General features: G+C 39.9%; 1 protein-coding gene across 4 annotated transcripts in view; it reads right to left on the bottom strand.

The window, feature by feature from the left end:
- Astn2 (astrotactin 2) overlaps positions 1 to 14,752 on the bottom strand; it is a 917,671-nt gene that overhangs the window by 493,008 nt on the left and 409,911 nt on the right. For 3 of the 4 annotated variants that reach the window (XM_034502232.2, XM_076934798.1, XM_034502234.2), the window contains 3 exons: positions 2,027 to 2,111; positions 911 to 985; positions 26 to 163 (listed from right to left, as the gene is read on the bottom strand). In XM_034502232.2, coding sequence (XP_034358123.1) covers positions 26 to 163; positions 911 to 985; positions 2,027 to 2,111 — 298 coding nt within the window. The remainder of the gene's footprint in view (positions 1 to 25; positions 164 to 910; positions 986 to 2,026; positions 2,112 to 14,752) is intronic. The other variant, XM_034502233.2, reaches the window with a different exon arrangement.

Below are 14,752 nucleotides of genomic sequence, written 5' to 3'. Positions count from 1 at the left end.
AGGGTCTTAAAGACGACTTCCCTACCTGACATCTGCAGGGTCTTCTGTGACGAGCACATCAGTCTTGCAGCTGGCCAGGGGGTTGATGGACAGCTCCACCGGTGGAACCACAAAGCTTTTGCTGACCGGAAGCCAGAGGCCTTGGCCCAAGCTGAAAGTAGACCTGCAATGTAAGAGTTTCCATTGGGGAACTCCCCGGGAAGCAAAGAGTAAAAGCAAAAGGGGGCCCTCTTCCCTCCCTTATAGGGCATTTTCCACCCAACTTGAATTCTCTGTATTCCCCAAGGCATGACATTAGCCAGATTTGCTCATATTCTGATGTTTGCTTCTTAAGTTTATTCATATTTCAGCCCTTGCACTACATTGTGGTGTTTGTTAACTTCTCATGAGTAATGAGTGGATACTGTAAAGACAGAGACTATTGCAGCTCTGCTTGCCTGTAATCCGATGCCCAGCAGGAGTTCCATAAAAAGTTCAAAGGAGCAGTCTGGCACAGAGGGTAAGACTGTGGACTCTAAATCAATTTAAAACAACTTTCCATTGCCTGGTACTGCTACTTAATTCACTGTGTGCCTTTATTTGGATAAATATAGAAGTTTTACACACAATTTCATAGTGGTGGCAAGCAGAGGTAATAGGAAGAGAGTTTGGGGTTGTAAAATATATTTTTTTAAGTAGGTAGACAGAATAATCTGTAATGCCTTCTCTAGTTCAAGTACCTGTCTAGAATCCAGACAAACTGGAATCAGATTCCCATAGCAACCAGGTTATGATACTGCATCAGTGCCAGTGAGAGTTCCTTTATACTCAGTGAGACTCTGGATCAACATTCTGAGACTGCACAAATACACCTTCTGTCTATCCTTTCTCCTTTCCCAAGTATCATATCCCAGTCAGACTTTAAACTCACCTGAGAATCTTTTCTGGGGCTTGCTCTCCTGTTACCAGATCATAGCCCCTCTCCAGTGTTGTGTAAGGCCAAGGTCTGAGGACATAATGCACGAAAAAGAAGGCAAGAAGACAAGACATGGCATTAGTCTGAAGTAAGTAGGAGCCAAACTGTTCAACAGAAGCTATACAATAACATTCCATAGAAGTAACTGCTATAGGTGACTGTCTGCGTTTTAAAGGAATGTCTTAGACACTTTACAGAGGACTTGACACTTTTATTAAGTTCACTTGTTTATTTCTGAGTTCATGTTCAAAACTCATTTCCTCCTCATCATACTATTTCCCGTTTCAGTGTATGAATAAAGCATCAGTGTTTGTTCTCCAGAAGCTTCAGCAGTCATGTGCCACTAGTATTGAACTGTGACTGAGCAGAAGAAATAGGTTTTACTTTTCACTGGGCTGTATGCAGAGGTGTGTGTGTGTGTGTGTGTGTGTTCATGTGTGTATGTGTGTATAGTGTATACAGTGTGTTTTGATTTACATTTAAAATAATCTTTTATTAATTATTGGAGATGCTCATATAATGTTTTTTGATAATATACAACTCATCTAATCTCTATCCTTGTCTCCCTACCCACCCAGCTTCACATTCTCTCTCTGTTTCCCTTTCTATCCATGAATCATGTGTAATTTGTGTTGATCAAATAGTCTTCGGAATGAGACTTGTCCAGGAGAGAGATTGACCTACCAAGGGTCATACCTTTTAAGAAAACTATCAGAAGCTATCAACATGCTAATATCTCCTCATGGTTCGGACCCCATGCCTACTTTTCCCCATACAATGCTGCTGTTTTATCTTGCTTGACCTCTTTTACATACTATCACAGTTCCTGTGAGTTCATATGGGCACCTGTTCTGTTGTGTCTGAAAGATACCCTTTGTTTGTAGTAATACACTACCTCTGGCTCTTATAATCATTCTAGCCCATCTTCCAGTGCCTTTGGGAAGAGGTTTAGTAAAGATAATCTCATTTAGGGCTATGTACTATACAGTTTCTTATTCTCTGCAGATTTTAAACTGGGAAATAAATGAATGTGTGTTCTATTCCCCTTCCCAGAGGTGTTGAGTCACTCACCCTTCACTTTGACCCCAGTCACTGCGAACACATAGATGTCTGTGGACTGGGTCAGGGGCGTAACCTTCATGACAACTGCACTCCCCTGGAAGTAAAAAGAAACAATATTTTTATACATTACATCTACACATTTGCTGGTTCTTGCTTCCCTTGTTTTCCAGGAAAAATAATCAACTTGCTAGTTTAGGAAAGGACTCATGAAAAAAGTGTGCTGGATCCACTGCGTACTGTGGTTAACACAGAGTTTATGCATATGCTCATTTCTTTATTCAATTACACATCTGTCTATCTAATAGATTCTAAACACATTCAACCAAAGTTCTCAGTTCTACACCACAGAGACAAAGGAAAAAAGGTATTACTCAGTGATTAATGGAGCTTAGCGTTTGATTAAAAAAAAAACAGGAAATAGTCAAGTAGTGACAGAGGGCCTATTTTCAAAATATATCTATATGTCATATTTGATTACATATATATTTATATGTGTATGTGTATATCGATATGTGTTTATATAGTATGATATAATATATGTATTGTCCAAGTATAAGTAGAAAAGTTAAATGTTTTCCAGTGTGAGCCAGCCTTTCTTCTTTGTGTCTATGGTGTCAACTCCTTCAAGAAACTTCGGAATTTTTCTTTTGGAAACTGTGCTTTGCCTGCAGTTTACCTCTTTGTTTGTTTACGTCTCTTCTCCTCTCACCTGCTCTCTTCTTTTTCTTCTGCTCTGGTCTTGTTCTTTATCTCTTTTGTGCTTATTTTCCCCCTTGTATCTATCTGCCCACTACTGTGACCCTTCGTTTTCTTCCCTGGCCATGTCTGTGTGAGTTTGCACCAGGGCCTCCAACCAGTCACCACTGTGCAAAGTTAAGTTCATTTTAGCGTGCCATGAACTATTTCCAAAGTTTAGAATTCTACAACAGTTTTCATAAGGCTCCACTACATCCTTATGACGGCTGCTCAGTGCATTTCGGAAAGTGTGAAGTTTTAATGTTAAATTCATTATTTTCCACCCAAGGTATAGTTGTAAACTGTTGACAGATGCTTTGCCTATAAAAATTAAATTTAGGGGCTACAGTATTCTCAGTGGGGTGATTCTCCATGTGGATAATGCACACAATTTCCTCCCACCCTTATTTTGAAAAACTTGCATGGCTGAGGCTAGAGCTCAATGGGAAAGCACTTGACTTAGGTTCTATCACCCATATTTACACTGAAAAGAAAAAGACAATTTGTGGTCCTACCATGTGTGGAATCACCATTTTTGTGACATTCATCTCAGAAATGTTAGAAACTGCCCAGGGTCAGCCTGCTGCCTAGAGGAGAGTTGGCCCCAGTACTCAACCATATGAGTCCAATGAGCGATTAACTATCAGCTATGTTTAACAAATTCTCTGGCTATTAATGTCTGATTGCTTTCATTCCCATCTTTTGGTGAATCATATTCTACTTGTCCTGATCCAAACTTCTTACAGCATGGGGGGGGGATATGCATTATTGAATGTGGAAGATATAGCAACTTTCAATTTTAGCATTTCATCTTGTGAACCTACTTGAATTTTTTTTTAAAGGAAGAAATAAAAAAAAAAAAGACAGGCTGGGAGTGAGTGGACACTGAGAACTCACATCTGAGAGTTGAGGATACTGGTAAGAGTCCACAAATCAACTCTCATAGGCAGGTAGATTTATTTCAACTGGCTTCAAGAAGAGCAAGCCTTTCTGTTGTCCTTGTTTCATTGAAGAGGATTCTGAGCCTCCAAGTAAATATGCTAACAAGCTCAACATCTATGAAATATAAACTGTGAGTTAAGTCTTTAATTATTTTTACATTATTTATTGTGGAAGTCACAGGAAAAATAGCAGGAATCAGTCAATTCTTTTCTTCTGCTATGGGGGTTTTGGGTATTGAAATCAGGTCACCATGGTTACAGATAGTCATCTATACCTACTAAACACCCTATGGATTATTGCTTTCTTTTTTAGTGTAGCATAAACCACATAAACAAGATTCTATGTAGTAACAGGCTGTGAAAGTCTACCCAGAACTACTTGTTTCAAAATGTTTATGTTTATCCAGTAAGCTTTCTATTTTCAACAAGGAACCCTGAATGTTATACATTTGACCTTCCATAAAGCATTCTGAGTGGAACAGGAAAACCTTTAACTCACTCTGTGTATTAGAATGTGTCTCAATCTTTGTGTGGCCAGCACCTTGCAAGTGTTTGAAAAACAGCCCGGACTTCATAAATATTGGTCAGAATGAAAAGGCACTAAGAGGGTATAGGGAGTCAGAGAATGGATCAGGGATAGAATCTGAAATGTTCAAAAGATGGTTGAAAGACAAAGGAGAAACAGAATAGAGATATCTTCCTTTCCTCTCCTCTGAGCATGCGGCAGATCATCAGGGTGTCTTCTTGCAGGCAATAATGTTTTCTGTACGCTTTCCCCAACCATCATGCCTGGGGTGGTCCTCTGAGTGCGTGTGCTGTGTGTGTGATCTAATAAACTGGTTCTTTCAGGAGGAAAGGAAAATTGACTCAGAGGGCTGAGAGCCTTGAATTTGGATAGCAGTAATTTACCAATGGGGGAGGGGCAGGACTTGCTAATGATGTGTTAAAATGCAACAGCCCCTTCATGAAATATTCACCACTTTAAACATGTCTAATATTAAAGATTAAAAGTCCTGGGATTTGTCCTCGAGACTCCCAAAACTGATTTATGATCTGCCAAAAGACACAGACCTCGTGATTCATAACAGGAGAGGTAAAACAGTTACTCTTAGCAAAGGGAAGGGAAGTCGTGCTACAGTGAGCAAGGAGAAAGCTCCTTTGGTTTCTCCTAGCCCATTAGCGTTTCTTCTGCAAAGGGCTCAGCTCATTCACCCATCCCATGTCTGCTGGGGGATCTTTGTGACACCGAGAGAAGTTTGTTCAGTGAAAGGGCACTGCTATATTTTTCTCTTTCTTCCTGGTGTGCTTACTAAACAAGTTTTTCTTGATTTAGATGGATCATTAATTACTGTCGCTCAGGATACAACAAATATGTATCTTGCAAATGAGAAGCAGCCACCCTAGGGGATTCCATAGAGCCGCCTAGAGAAGAGGGAGTAGGCAGAAGGCAAAGCCCACAGGGCTGGGAGCAGGCAGACAGACCAGATTTCAGTGCTGTCTAGTTGTGTGATTAGGGAAGCGGGGGTGGTTAGAATCTGCTTTATCTCTTTGGTCTCAGTTTTTTCACCTATACACCGGAAATGAGATGACAGTGATGCTACTATCTTACAGAATAAATAAAGGTAGAAAAGAATACAGGCTGTAGCTTAGGCAGACAGGAGTCAATGGTCAACCTATTCCTTTTCTCCTCTTTAGCTTTAATTCTAAGATGGTCCCTGGTAGTACCCACATATTCTCTAAAGACACAAGTATTTTCTCTTTATTTTTTCTCCCATAGACATTAGTTTTTCCAGATACAAAGTTGAGGGCTGGATTAAATGTTCATCAATTCTGAACACTAAGATTTAGACATTTGCTTTGTCTTTTCAAATCCTTAACCTCTGCTTTCTGGACAATTTGTTTTATTCTTGGATATGATCGCTCTTACCAGTGGGGTAGGCGTCTCAGGAAACATCTCCATCAGTGCCATGGCTATTGGCTTTATTGACTTCTCTTTCTTATTTTGCTGATTCAGAGAATTCTCCTCTGTTTGCAACTAAGCATTTCTTTCTTGTCAGATGAAAAACCTTTGGCAGCTAGAATAAGGGTTATTTACCCCTTTCCTAGGTAGGTACATTTTCCCACTCTGCCTCTACATGACAGGCTAAGAGTAGCTCTGCTGGGATACTTGTTAGCATGCTGACTGGGAATACCTGTTTACCTTTGCATCTATCATCAGTGTGAATACTCCTTAACAGGCATAATTCACCTCCTGTTAGGGTTGTATCCCAGCACCTAATACACCACTGCACCCACTGAAGCATTTAATACCCAAATGCTAAAGATAGGGGGATAGTCCATTGTTTGGCTGTTTTTCACACTAAACTTAATGTTTCTTGGGTTTTGGGAGGGGGGTTTTGGTTATTGTCTTTTTAAAATTGCAGTTTTGTCAAAACACCTTGGATCATAATAAAATAGACTAGTAACTGATGTAGGACAGGTTAGTTGCTGAATAAATGGACAGAGGGAAGAAATGAATGAATGAAAGAAGGACTAATGAACATATAAATATATTACTCATGGATGCAAGATGATTTTTATTTAGAATACCAATGGAAAAACCTTCACCTCAGGTATTTGCCAGCAAAGCAGTCATTGTGAACTTGAGCTGAGGAAGTGTCCAAAATAGAATTCTATTATACATCAGAGCAGACAAAGCCCTTAAAGATCTTTTAGTTCAGATCTTCCCACCTTCATTTTGAAGAAGAGGAAGCCAAGGTTCAGATACTAAAGAAATTGTGCCAAATATCTGGACTAGTCTCTGGGGTAGCCAAGGTTAGGACTAAAGGCTTTTGTCTACCAGAACAACCGGAGCACTTTTGTTGGCTTTGGCAATATAATTCTTTAGTGCATATTAAAACCATTTTAAGGAAACTTTTACCCTTTTTACTCCTCTGACATTTCTGAATTTCCTATAACGAGGATATTACATTTCCAAGCAGGTATTATAAAAAAAAGGTAAAATGAATTTGAAATATCCTTAAGCACATTAAAAACACGCATTTGTATGTGGTTAATAATGCAGACCTAAAAAATGTTTAATCTCTTCATTAAAGTGGTTCCCATAAGGGAATTCAATTAAGCAAATTTCCATCATGCTAGTTACTAGAACTCAGTATTGCCAGCTACAGATGAGCTGTGTGTTGGCTTTAAAATATTTACTGTTTTCTCTTACCTCTTATTTACAGAGTTCTCACTTCATGTTGCATGCATCCTCTCGTTATAAACTCTTATGCAGAGAACCCCTCTGACCATGAGCAACTGGATTTATTTTATCTAAGGAACTTCAAAGTGAACAGTGCTCTTCCCTTAATTACATATGGCTAATGGGCTGGTAAAATGGTCAGCCCTGGAAGATTCCTGTTCTTGATTCAAATCCTGCACCTGCTACTAGAAGTGGTACAAGTTGCCTTTATCTCTGGGGCCTTTTACTTACATATAATGAGACTGAGACCAAGCATCAGCTGGAAATTTCAAGAGACATAATTTAAAGTCCTTAGCATGGTCTTTGGCACACATATTATTGCTGAAACTATTACGAATCCTTGAGGTCTTGTTGCTTCTGAGTGGGAGAGGTCCATTCGGAATCTTGTTTTAGTAGAAGAAAAATATACTGAGCACAAAGTTTGGCTTTGAAAAGTCAAAGACACTGTAGTTTTGTTGTTTGTTTCTTTGTTTTTGTTTATCTATATGGTTTTACATGGCAAAGGAGACAATTTCCATGACTCTACTCCATCTTTCCCGAAGCCTGGTGCCAGTCATCTTGCTTGTCTGCAGCATCTCCCGTTGAAGGAGGTACACATAAATTCAGGGCATATCAGAAGGCTGCTTTGTTGCTTTAGGAGGATATTGGATACGTACAATCTTTTTCATCAGCCCAGTAGTCTGACTCCCATCCTCCCTCCTTGTCATCCTTTTATGATTTCATTTTCACTTGCTTCTAGCTCAGTCATCACTTATCATCACAGACCAGGGAAGCTGCTTGCTGTTCACTTTCCTATTTACTCTTTATGTCCCTGTTGCTAAGAAATACAACTCCCTGATGTCTCAGAGCGTGGAGCTTGGCATGCTTTCCTGTTATGACTGCAACTATGATCTCTTTGACCTGTGGCTCTGTGACCTATCCCAGAGTCAGGTACAGAATAAAGAGGTAAGGAAGAAATGACATTACTGAGGGTAAGATTATTGCACAGAGCAATGGAATGCACCTGACATATGTCATTGCATGCCCCTTTCTTCTGCAGTGTTCCCTGAGCCATCAAGGGAGGGAATGTCAAATAGGTGTCCCATTTATGGGTGAGCCCTTTACTGACACTTGAGGAACAGGGCCATTTGAGATGTACTTACAGACTTCCAGGAAACTTCTTACTATGGGTATGTTACACAGCAAAGTTTATGTATGTACATATGCATATGAGTATATGTTTATGTGTACATGCAGGTATATTCATATATAGAAAGTAGAAGAGGGCATTAGGTATTCTCATCCATCACTCTACCTATTCCTATGATGCAGCCTTTCTTTGTTCTCATGGGGCTTGTATGTTTCTCACATATGTGAAAGCCAGCAAGTCCCAGAAATGGGCCCGTCTCTGCTCCTTTGGAGCTGGTGTTACAGATGTGAATGGGATGCCTGGCTTGTTACATCAGTGCTGGGGTCTGGATGCTAGTTCTCATGATTGTGCAGCAAATGCTCTTACTCACTGAGGCATTTCACACCTCCCAAGGTACGTTAATCCCACTCCTTGAGAAAAGTAAAGCCTGCATACTAGAAAGATGAGATCAAAGAAAGAGAGAGCAGAGGTTGCAAGAGTATAAGAATCAAAAGAAACATAAGTGGGAATGTGATTATTTACAAGGAATGATATGATTACAACTGCTTTCAATATAACCAGGGTCATTCAAGGATTGCATTTAAAAGCATTGTTTCCTCTGCAAATCACTTTTTCTCTGTCTCCTTCAGTCTTCCCTTCAGTAAAGTGAGAAGGCAGAATTCACAGATCCAAAACACCCCTTTAATCATGGCCAAATTTTGGTCCTCTTACTTAATCTTGTTTTGTTTCTTAAAGGCAGCTTCTGCCCTGTTAGTGGGTGTGTGGGGAGGACTGAGGTGTTTGGGAGTGTGGGCTGGAGTTGGTTCACTGAGAAACATGGCTGGAGTAAAACAAAAATAGAGTACCATCAGGAGCTCCATAGAGACTTGCTATTTAGATGTTGCTCAGGCAAATGGCTGTTCTACCTGGGGTAGGTCTCTTATTCCGTGGGATCTAGTCTCTCTATCAATGCAGGGAGACACCCTACTGATAGTGAATCTGCTTTGAACAGGTGTCTTTAACATCTGCTTCTTCTTTGCAATGTCAACAAAATTTCAGTCTTGTTAATTTAAAAAGCACTGAAGACCAAATTGTAAACTTGGGTTTTTAGATGCTAGCTCTCTATTGTCATTTATCTGTAGGCCTCCTAGGGACATTTTAATTATGGGTTAGAGGTTCCAGTTGCATGGGTTGATCTGGTCTATTTGACATTGCTTATGTTCTTGCAAAAGAACCATGTAGAGTGATCTGGGCTGCTTGAGAAACCACTAACCACATTGGACAATTGCTCCTGACCCATGGGCTCAGCCTCTTCACTGGCTTTGTTGAATTTTTCTAGCCTCATCCAGTTGTGAGTAATCATTAGAAATGGTTGTCTGCATATTATTGTCAAAGAGGAAAAAGAAGCCTCCCTCAAAGCTGGAGTAGATTGAGGATGCAGACAAACTGGGGGTGGGGGTCTATTACCAACTGTCTGGAATGGATGCAGAGTAGACATCTCTGACCACTAGGAAGGATCTGAGTTTAACTGATGTATACTAGACACCAAACAGACACAGAATGGTGGTAACTGCCTCTGATATTCCCTCCTGACTCTTGTCTTGCTTCCTCTATGTTTGTCAGATAAAATGGGATGAATGGGCAGCCAGAAGACACGCAGAAAACACAGGAAAGGCAGAAGGAAACAAGCCTGGGAGCCAAGGCAGTTTGATACTGAATCTTTATCTTTAACTTGCTGAACATTTGTCTAGGTTGACCACTGTGCTTCTTTTATTTTATTTCCTTTTTTTAAACCTTTTTCTTTCTTCTTCTTTTAAAAACAAGTATTAAGGCTCAAATACAATTATTCAAGGAACTTAAATGTGACTTGACTGTAATGTTGTTGAGATACTTAAAGGCTGTGACAAAGGTTCAACTATTGCCTGCCACTTACTACAGAGGGCCTTGGGGGTGACGTCTTCAAATACCGCAGTAGTGTGTTGATTGGCAACATTCATAATAACTGAAGCAAAATATACATTGATTTATGAATTTGTGCCATTCTTGTACCTGGGATATAATAGTATTCTCTTTATTGTTCCAATTTTAGTATATATGCAGCTGAAACAAGTGAAGAGATTTACTTCATTTATGTATAATTGTTCTTGAGACTGTGTAGGTACATTCCATTCAAGTATCTGAAGATGTCAGAGGAGGCTGTAGAAACTCTTGGAGCTAAAGTTAATGTCATGTGTGGCTCTCCTGAACTGAATTCTGGGAACCAAATTTAGGTAGTCTGTTCATAGTCTCTTGACTGCTTAGCTACCCCCTCCAGCACCACATTGGTATACGTCTTGGGAAAATAAGCATGCTAAACTAATTTTACTTATCAGAAGTTGTATAGACAACACAATAAACAATTGTTATACTGCTTGGAGCATATACATCCCTCAGTGGTAGAAAAGATATCATTATTCCTGATGTTAACACTGAGAGCATCATAAGAGCTATGGTCCAAGTAGGGCTACTGAATTTTCTCCTTGGTTTGATAACTTTTCATCTTTATGGCTGCAGCTCCCCTCTTAAACTTTTCTTCCTCACATAGACTTTGTCTCATATCTGTTCCAAAGTTAAGACTTCTTCACTATGGCTGTGGTTGTGATTCCAGTTACTGGTTTCCTGAACCTGGTATGAGTGAGGTGAGGATTTAGAGATAAATCCACTCATTCTTCTGTCTTCAAGGACTAGGAGGAATGCACATCACCAGTACAAGGTATGGTGTGGTGTGAGTTGATTGCAAAGAGTCACAGAAAGGAGCCTAGAGTTTCTCTCTCTCTCTCTCTCTCTCTCTCTCTCTCTCTCTCTCTCTCTCTCTCTCTCCTTCTGTGTGTTTTTCTAAGAATAGGATCTTGGTAATGATGGAGGATGGAAAGATACAATGAAAGGTCATTACCTTCTGAGTAGTATTAGAATCTCTGCATGTTTGTTGCTAGCTCATCTCCACCCTCAAATGACCCTATGAGATATGTTCTAATGCTAACTATTTTACAGAGAACAAACTTGATCTTAGAATGGGGTAAGTAAAGGCTTTTCCAGAGGACAAGATGATGCAAGATTGGAGGAGGCACTATGAGATTCCTGAAAGCTTGGCTTCAGAGCCTGTGTTGCAATGCTGGGTCATCCATTTTCCCTCCATACCAAACAGAGCAGAGGAAAAAAGCTCACAGAATAAATACTATGTGAGCCACATTGTTTCCATGGGTCAGTGGAATACAGTGGTGCTGGACTTAATGCTAAGGAATCTTTACTTAGTTTGGGGAATATAGGGAGCCAGACCTTGAGAATCTCTGTGCCTTCAAAGTTATTCACTTTCACATGCTCAGTGTAGGAGCAGTGAACAGAGAGAGGGAAGTTTAAAGAAGCCAGGCACAGGAGTCAGAGTGGGATTTGAACTCAACAGCTTCTTGATTTTATAAAATCACTTGCCTCTGACCCAGATTCAGAGTCCTAATTTCCAAATTAATCATCCCTGTTTTAATCATTCACCAAGATGAAGAATGTTCATTCAATGCACTGTAAATATTGCCTGGGCTAAACATGATTATTGTGAGAGACACTGATTATACAAATGTCCCTTCATGACCATGGCTTTTAGTCTTGTCCATTTGATTATAACTTCAAAGAAAAGTGTATAAGACTCCTTTCCAATGAGTTAGTCTCTTTACTTTTATCTTGCAGAGATATCTTGTGCACAGGAGCTAATGCTGTTAGGATTTTCAGAAGACAGAGGAAATGGAAATCCTTGGGTATTTAAATTGGCCTCAGTTTCCACAGTGAGAATCAACATGGTTAGGAATTCAATTCATTATAGAACAAGAATACTATGTCATAACATAAACGATTAAAGAGGCATACATGCAAATGACCATGAAAAGTCCACTTGGTCATCCACTGTACTTTGACAGAATCTTAAAGGCTTCAATTGAAGCATATATGACATAGGAGCCTTGAGCTGTTTTTCTGGACAGTGCTTGGTGGCCCTTTTCAAGCTCTTTCACTCTTCTGAGATTTGTTATTCTTTTCTAACAGATGGGAAACAAAAACTCTGTCCTCTCCAATTCATGAAGATACTGTAAGGATAAAATACATACTTAAGCTAGAAAACACAATGATTTATAATACAGTTGTTGCCTACACAAACAGAAGTTGGAAGAGCAAAGTGAAATATACAAAATAAATTGAGCTAAGGATAATTACTCATTTTGCAAAAGGTTTGTTCACTTCAAACAGAAAAGAGAGAGAACAAGGGAGAGAAAGACACAGGGAGTTACCAACTTATTGATATATTTTCCCCCAAAGTATCAGCAATCTTAGGGGACTGTAGAATCAAATTACATGTATATAATCTAAGCAAAAAGAAAATTGAGTTTTTTGTTTGTTTGTTTGTTTGTTTTTCGAGACAGGGTTTCTCTGTGTAGCCCTGGCTGTCCTGGAACTCACTCTATAGACCAGGCTGGCCTCGAACTCAGAAATCTGCCTGCCACTGCCTCCCAAGTGCTGGGATTAAAGGCGTGTGCCACCAACGCCCAGCGAATATTGAGTTTTAACAAAATATTTTCTGCAGAGAGCCATTCCTACATGACAAGCCCATGTCATTGATGTAACAAACCATGACAGTGGAGAGACTCAGAGGGATTTTAGAAGCTGTGACCCGAGGGATTTTAAGTAACACAAAAGCTCAGCATTTATCTCACCATCACATGGGAAAATGGAGGGGCTGCAGGCAGCTCTGCCATGTCTCTGTTGCAGAAGAACCTCAAAGTGACCTCCATTTCCTTTGTAGACAGATGGTAAGCATATAGAAACCAGAGAGCTGTCTGAGTCAGTCCTCTGTATCTGGAATACTGTGTCATTTGACATAATATGTGCATTCTGTTGAACCCAATTAATTGTCACATTGATAATCTCAGTGTAGACTTTCCTGATGTTTGGCCTAAACTCTCTCTCACTTTCTTGTCAAAATTTTAGCTCTCATTCTATTTCTACCACTGTCTCAGTTTCCCCTATAGTATGTGCATCTCTGTCACCTCTCTCTCTCTCTCTCTCTCTCTCTCTCTCTCTCTCTATATATATATATATATATATATATATATATATATATATATATATATATAACACACACAATTTCTGTATTGTCCTCTTTTCTCTTTGGCTGTATTTCATAGCACTCTTCTATGAAATAAACAAGATATGAATCAGACAAGCCCATATTAAACATTTAGAACCACCAAAGTTTCCGTATCCACAAATAAATTACAAAAACCCATTTAATTCAGGTGATGGTGCAAAGGTTAAATGAGATACTGCACCTTGATCTATCTGCAACTAGAAATGCAGCCACATCATGTTAGTCCCATATTTTCTTTCTGTCAATCCTGAATTATCCTCCTTTCCTTCCTCCATCCCTCCCTCCCTTCCTCCATCCCTCCCTCCCTCCCTCCCTTCCTCCATCCATTCTTCCCTCCCTCCCTCCCTCCATCCCTCCCTCCCTCCCTTCCTTCCTCCTTCCCTTCATGCTTCCCTCCCTCTGTGTTCTCTACACTTCACCTCCTCTTTCTTTCCACCTATCACACTCTCTTTACATCCCCCCACCCCACATCTCCCTTAAGCCATGGACAACATATTCTCTAGCCCATTCTTTTCCTTCAATGATCAAATTGTAAAATCCTGCAGTTTTTACTACTAGGGCACACATTCTTTCACAAAGTGGTTTATGGTACATTTTCTTGTATATGATGGACAATCATCATTGTTTATTAAAATCAAGCAACATGTGTCCAAATATCCCATACTGGACTTTACTGGAATCTGGTTCTCCTGTTCTATCCATTTATTGTCAAGGAGAGGTTGCCACAGGCTGTTCAACTGCATAAAGGAGAGCCATCTGGGTTCCCTGACTGGTCCCGTGTACCATATAACTGATTGCTATATCCTGAACAAGACTCATAGGGAGGCCTTATAAGTCCACACCTTGTCCACTGTTATCCAATATAAATCTAAACTCATTTAGGGAAGTTCTTTAAAGAGGCAATTCAACAACATAACTAATAGGCCTAATAGGCTGATACATGCATGCACACACACACACACACACACACACACACACACACACACACACACCTTAATGACACTATACAAAAGCATCCTGCAGTCAAAGAAAAGGGGAGAGGATGATGTGGAGCAATGAGCACGCCCCCTACAGATAGAATCAAATGCCCAAAATAGGCCCATGCTATTGCTAAGTGCTGTGTTTTAAGCAGCTTCCAGGAGTTCCCTTATGCTCAGAAATCTGTCATTGTTTCTTTCACTCCATCATGATTAAGCCTTTTGTGCGTTCATCATTGCCAACTCTGGGGAGTCTGTTTTGCCCCTAATTTAATAACTTCCACTTTCTTAATGTGTGTATTTACCATAGAATGTACCAAGTACTTAACACGGATTACAATCATCTGAATAATACAGTAAAGGTGAACACTTTTTCCTTGTTAAAGAGAATAATCAATTGAGTCCTGGGGAAATCAATTTTCTTGAAAATATACCAACAATCAAGGGCAGAGCCAGGTTTTTGATCCAGTTCTGTCTGATTTTAATGCACAGACTCTTCCTATCTTGTCCCTTCTGCCTTTCCAAAACCAAAACAGTCCACCATTATCTCAGCTAGATTATCA

This window comes from Arvicanthis niloticus, chromosome 5 (assembly GCF_011762505.2).
Source record: "Arvicanthis niloticus isolate mArvNil1 chromosome 5, mArvNil1.pat.X, whole genome shotgun sequence".
Lineage (NCBI taxonomy): Eukaryota > Metazoa > Chordata > Mammalia > Rodentia > Muridae > Arvicanthis > Arvicanthis niloticus.
Note: the sequence above shows the minus strand (reverse complement) of the source record. Positions and strands in the feature narration are given on the sequence as shown.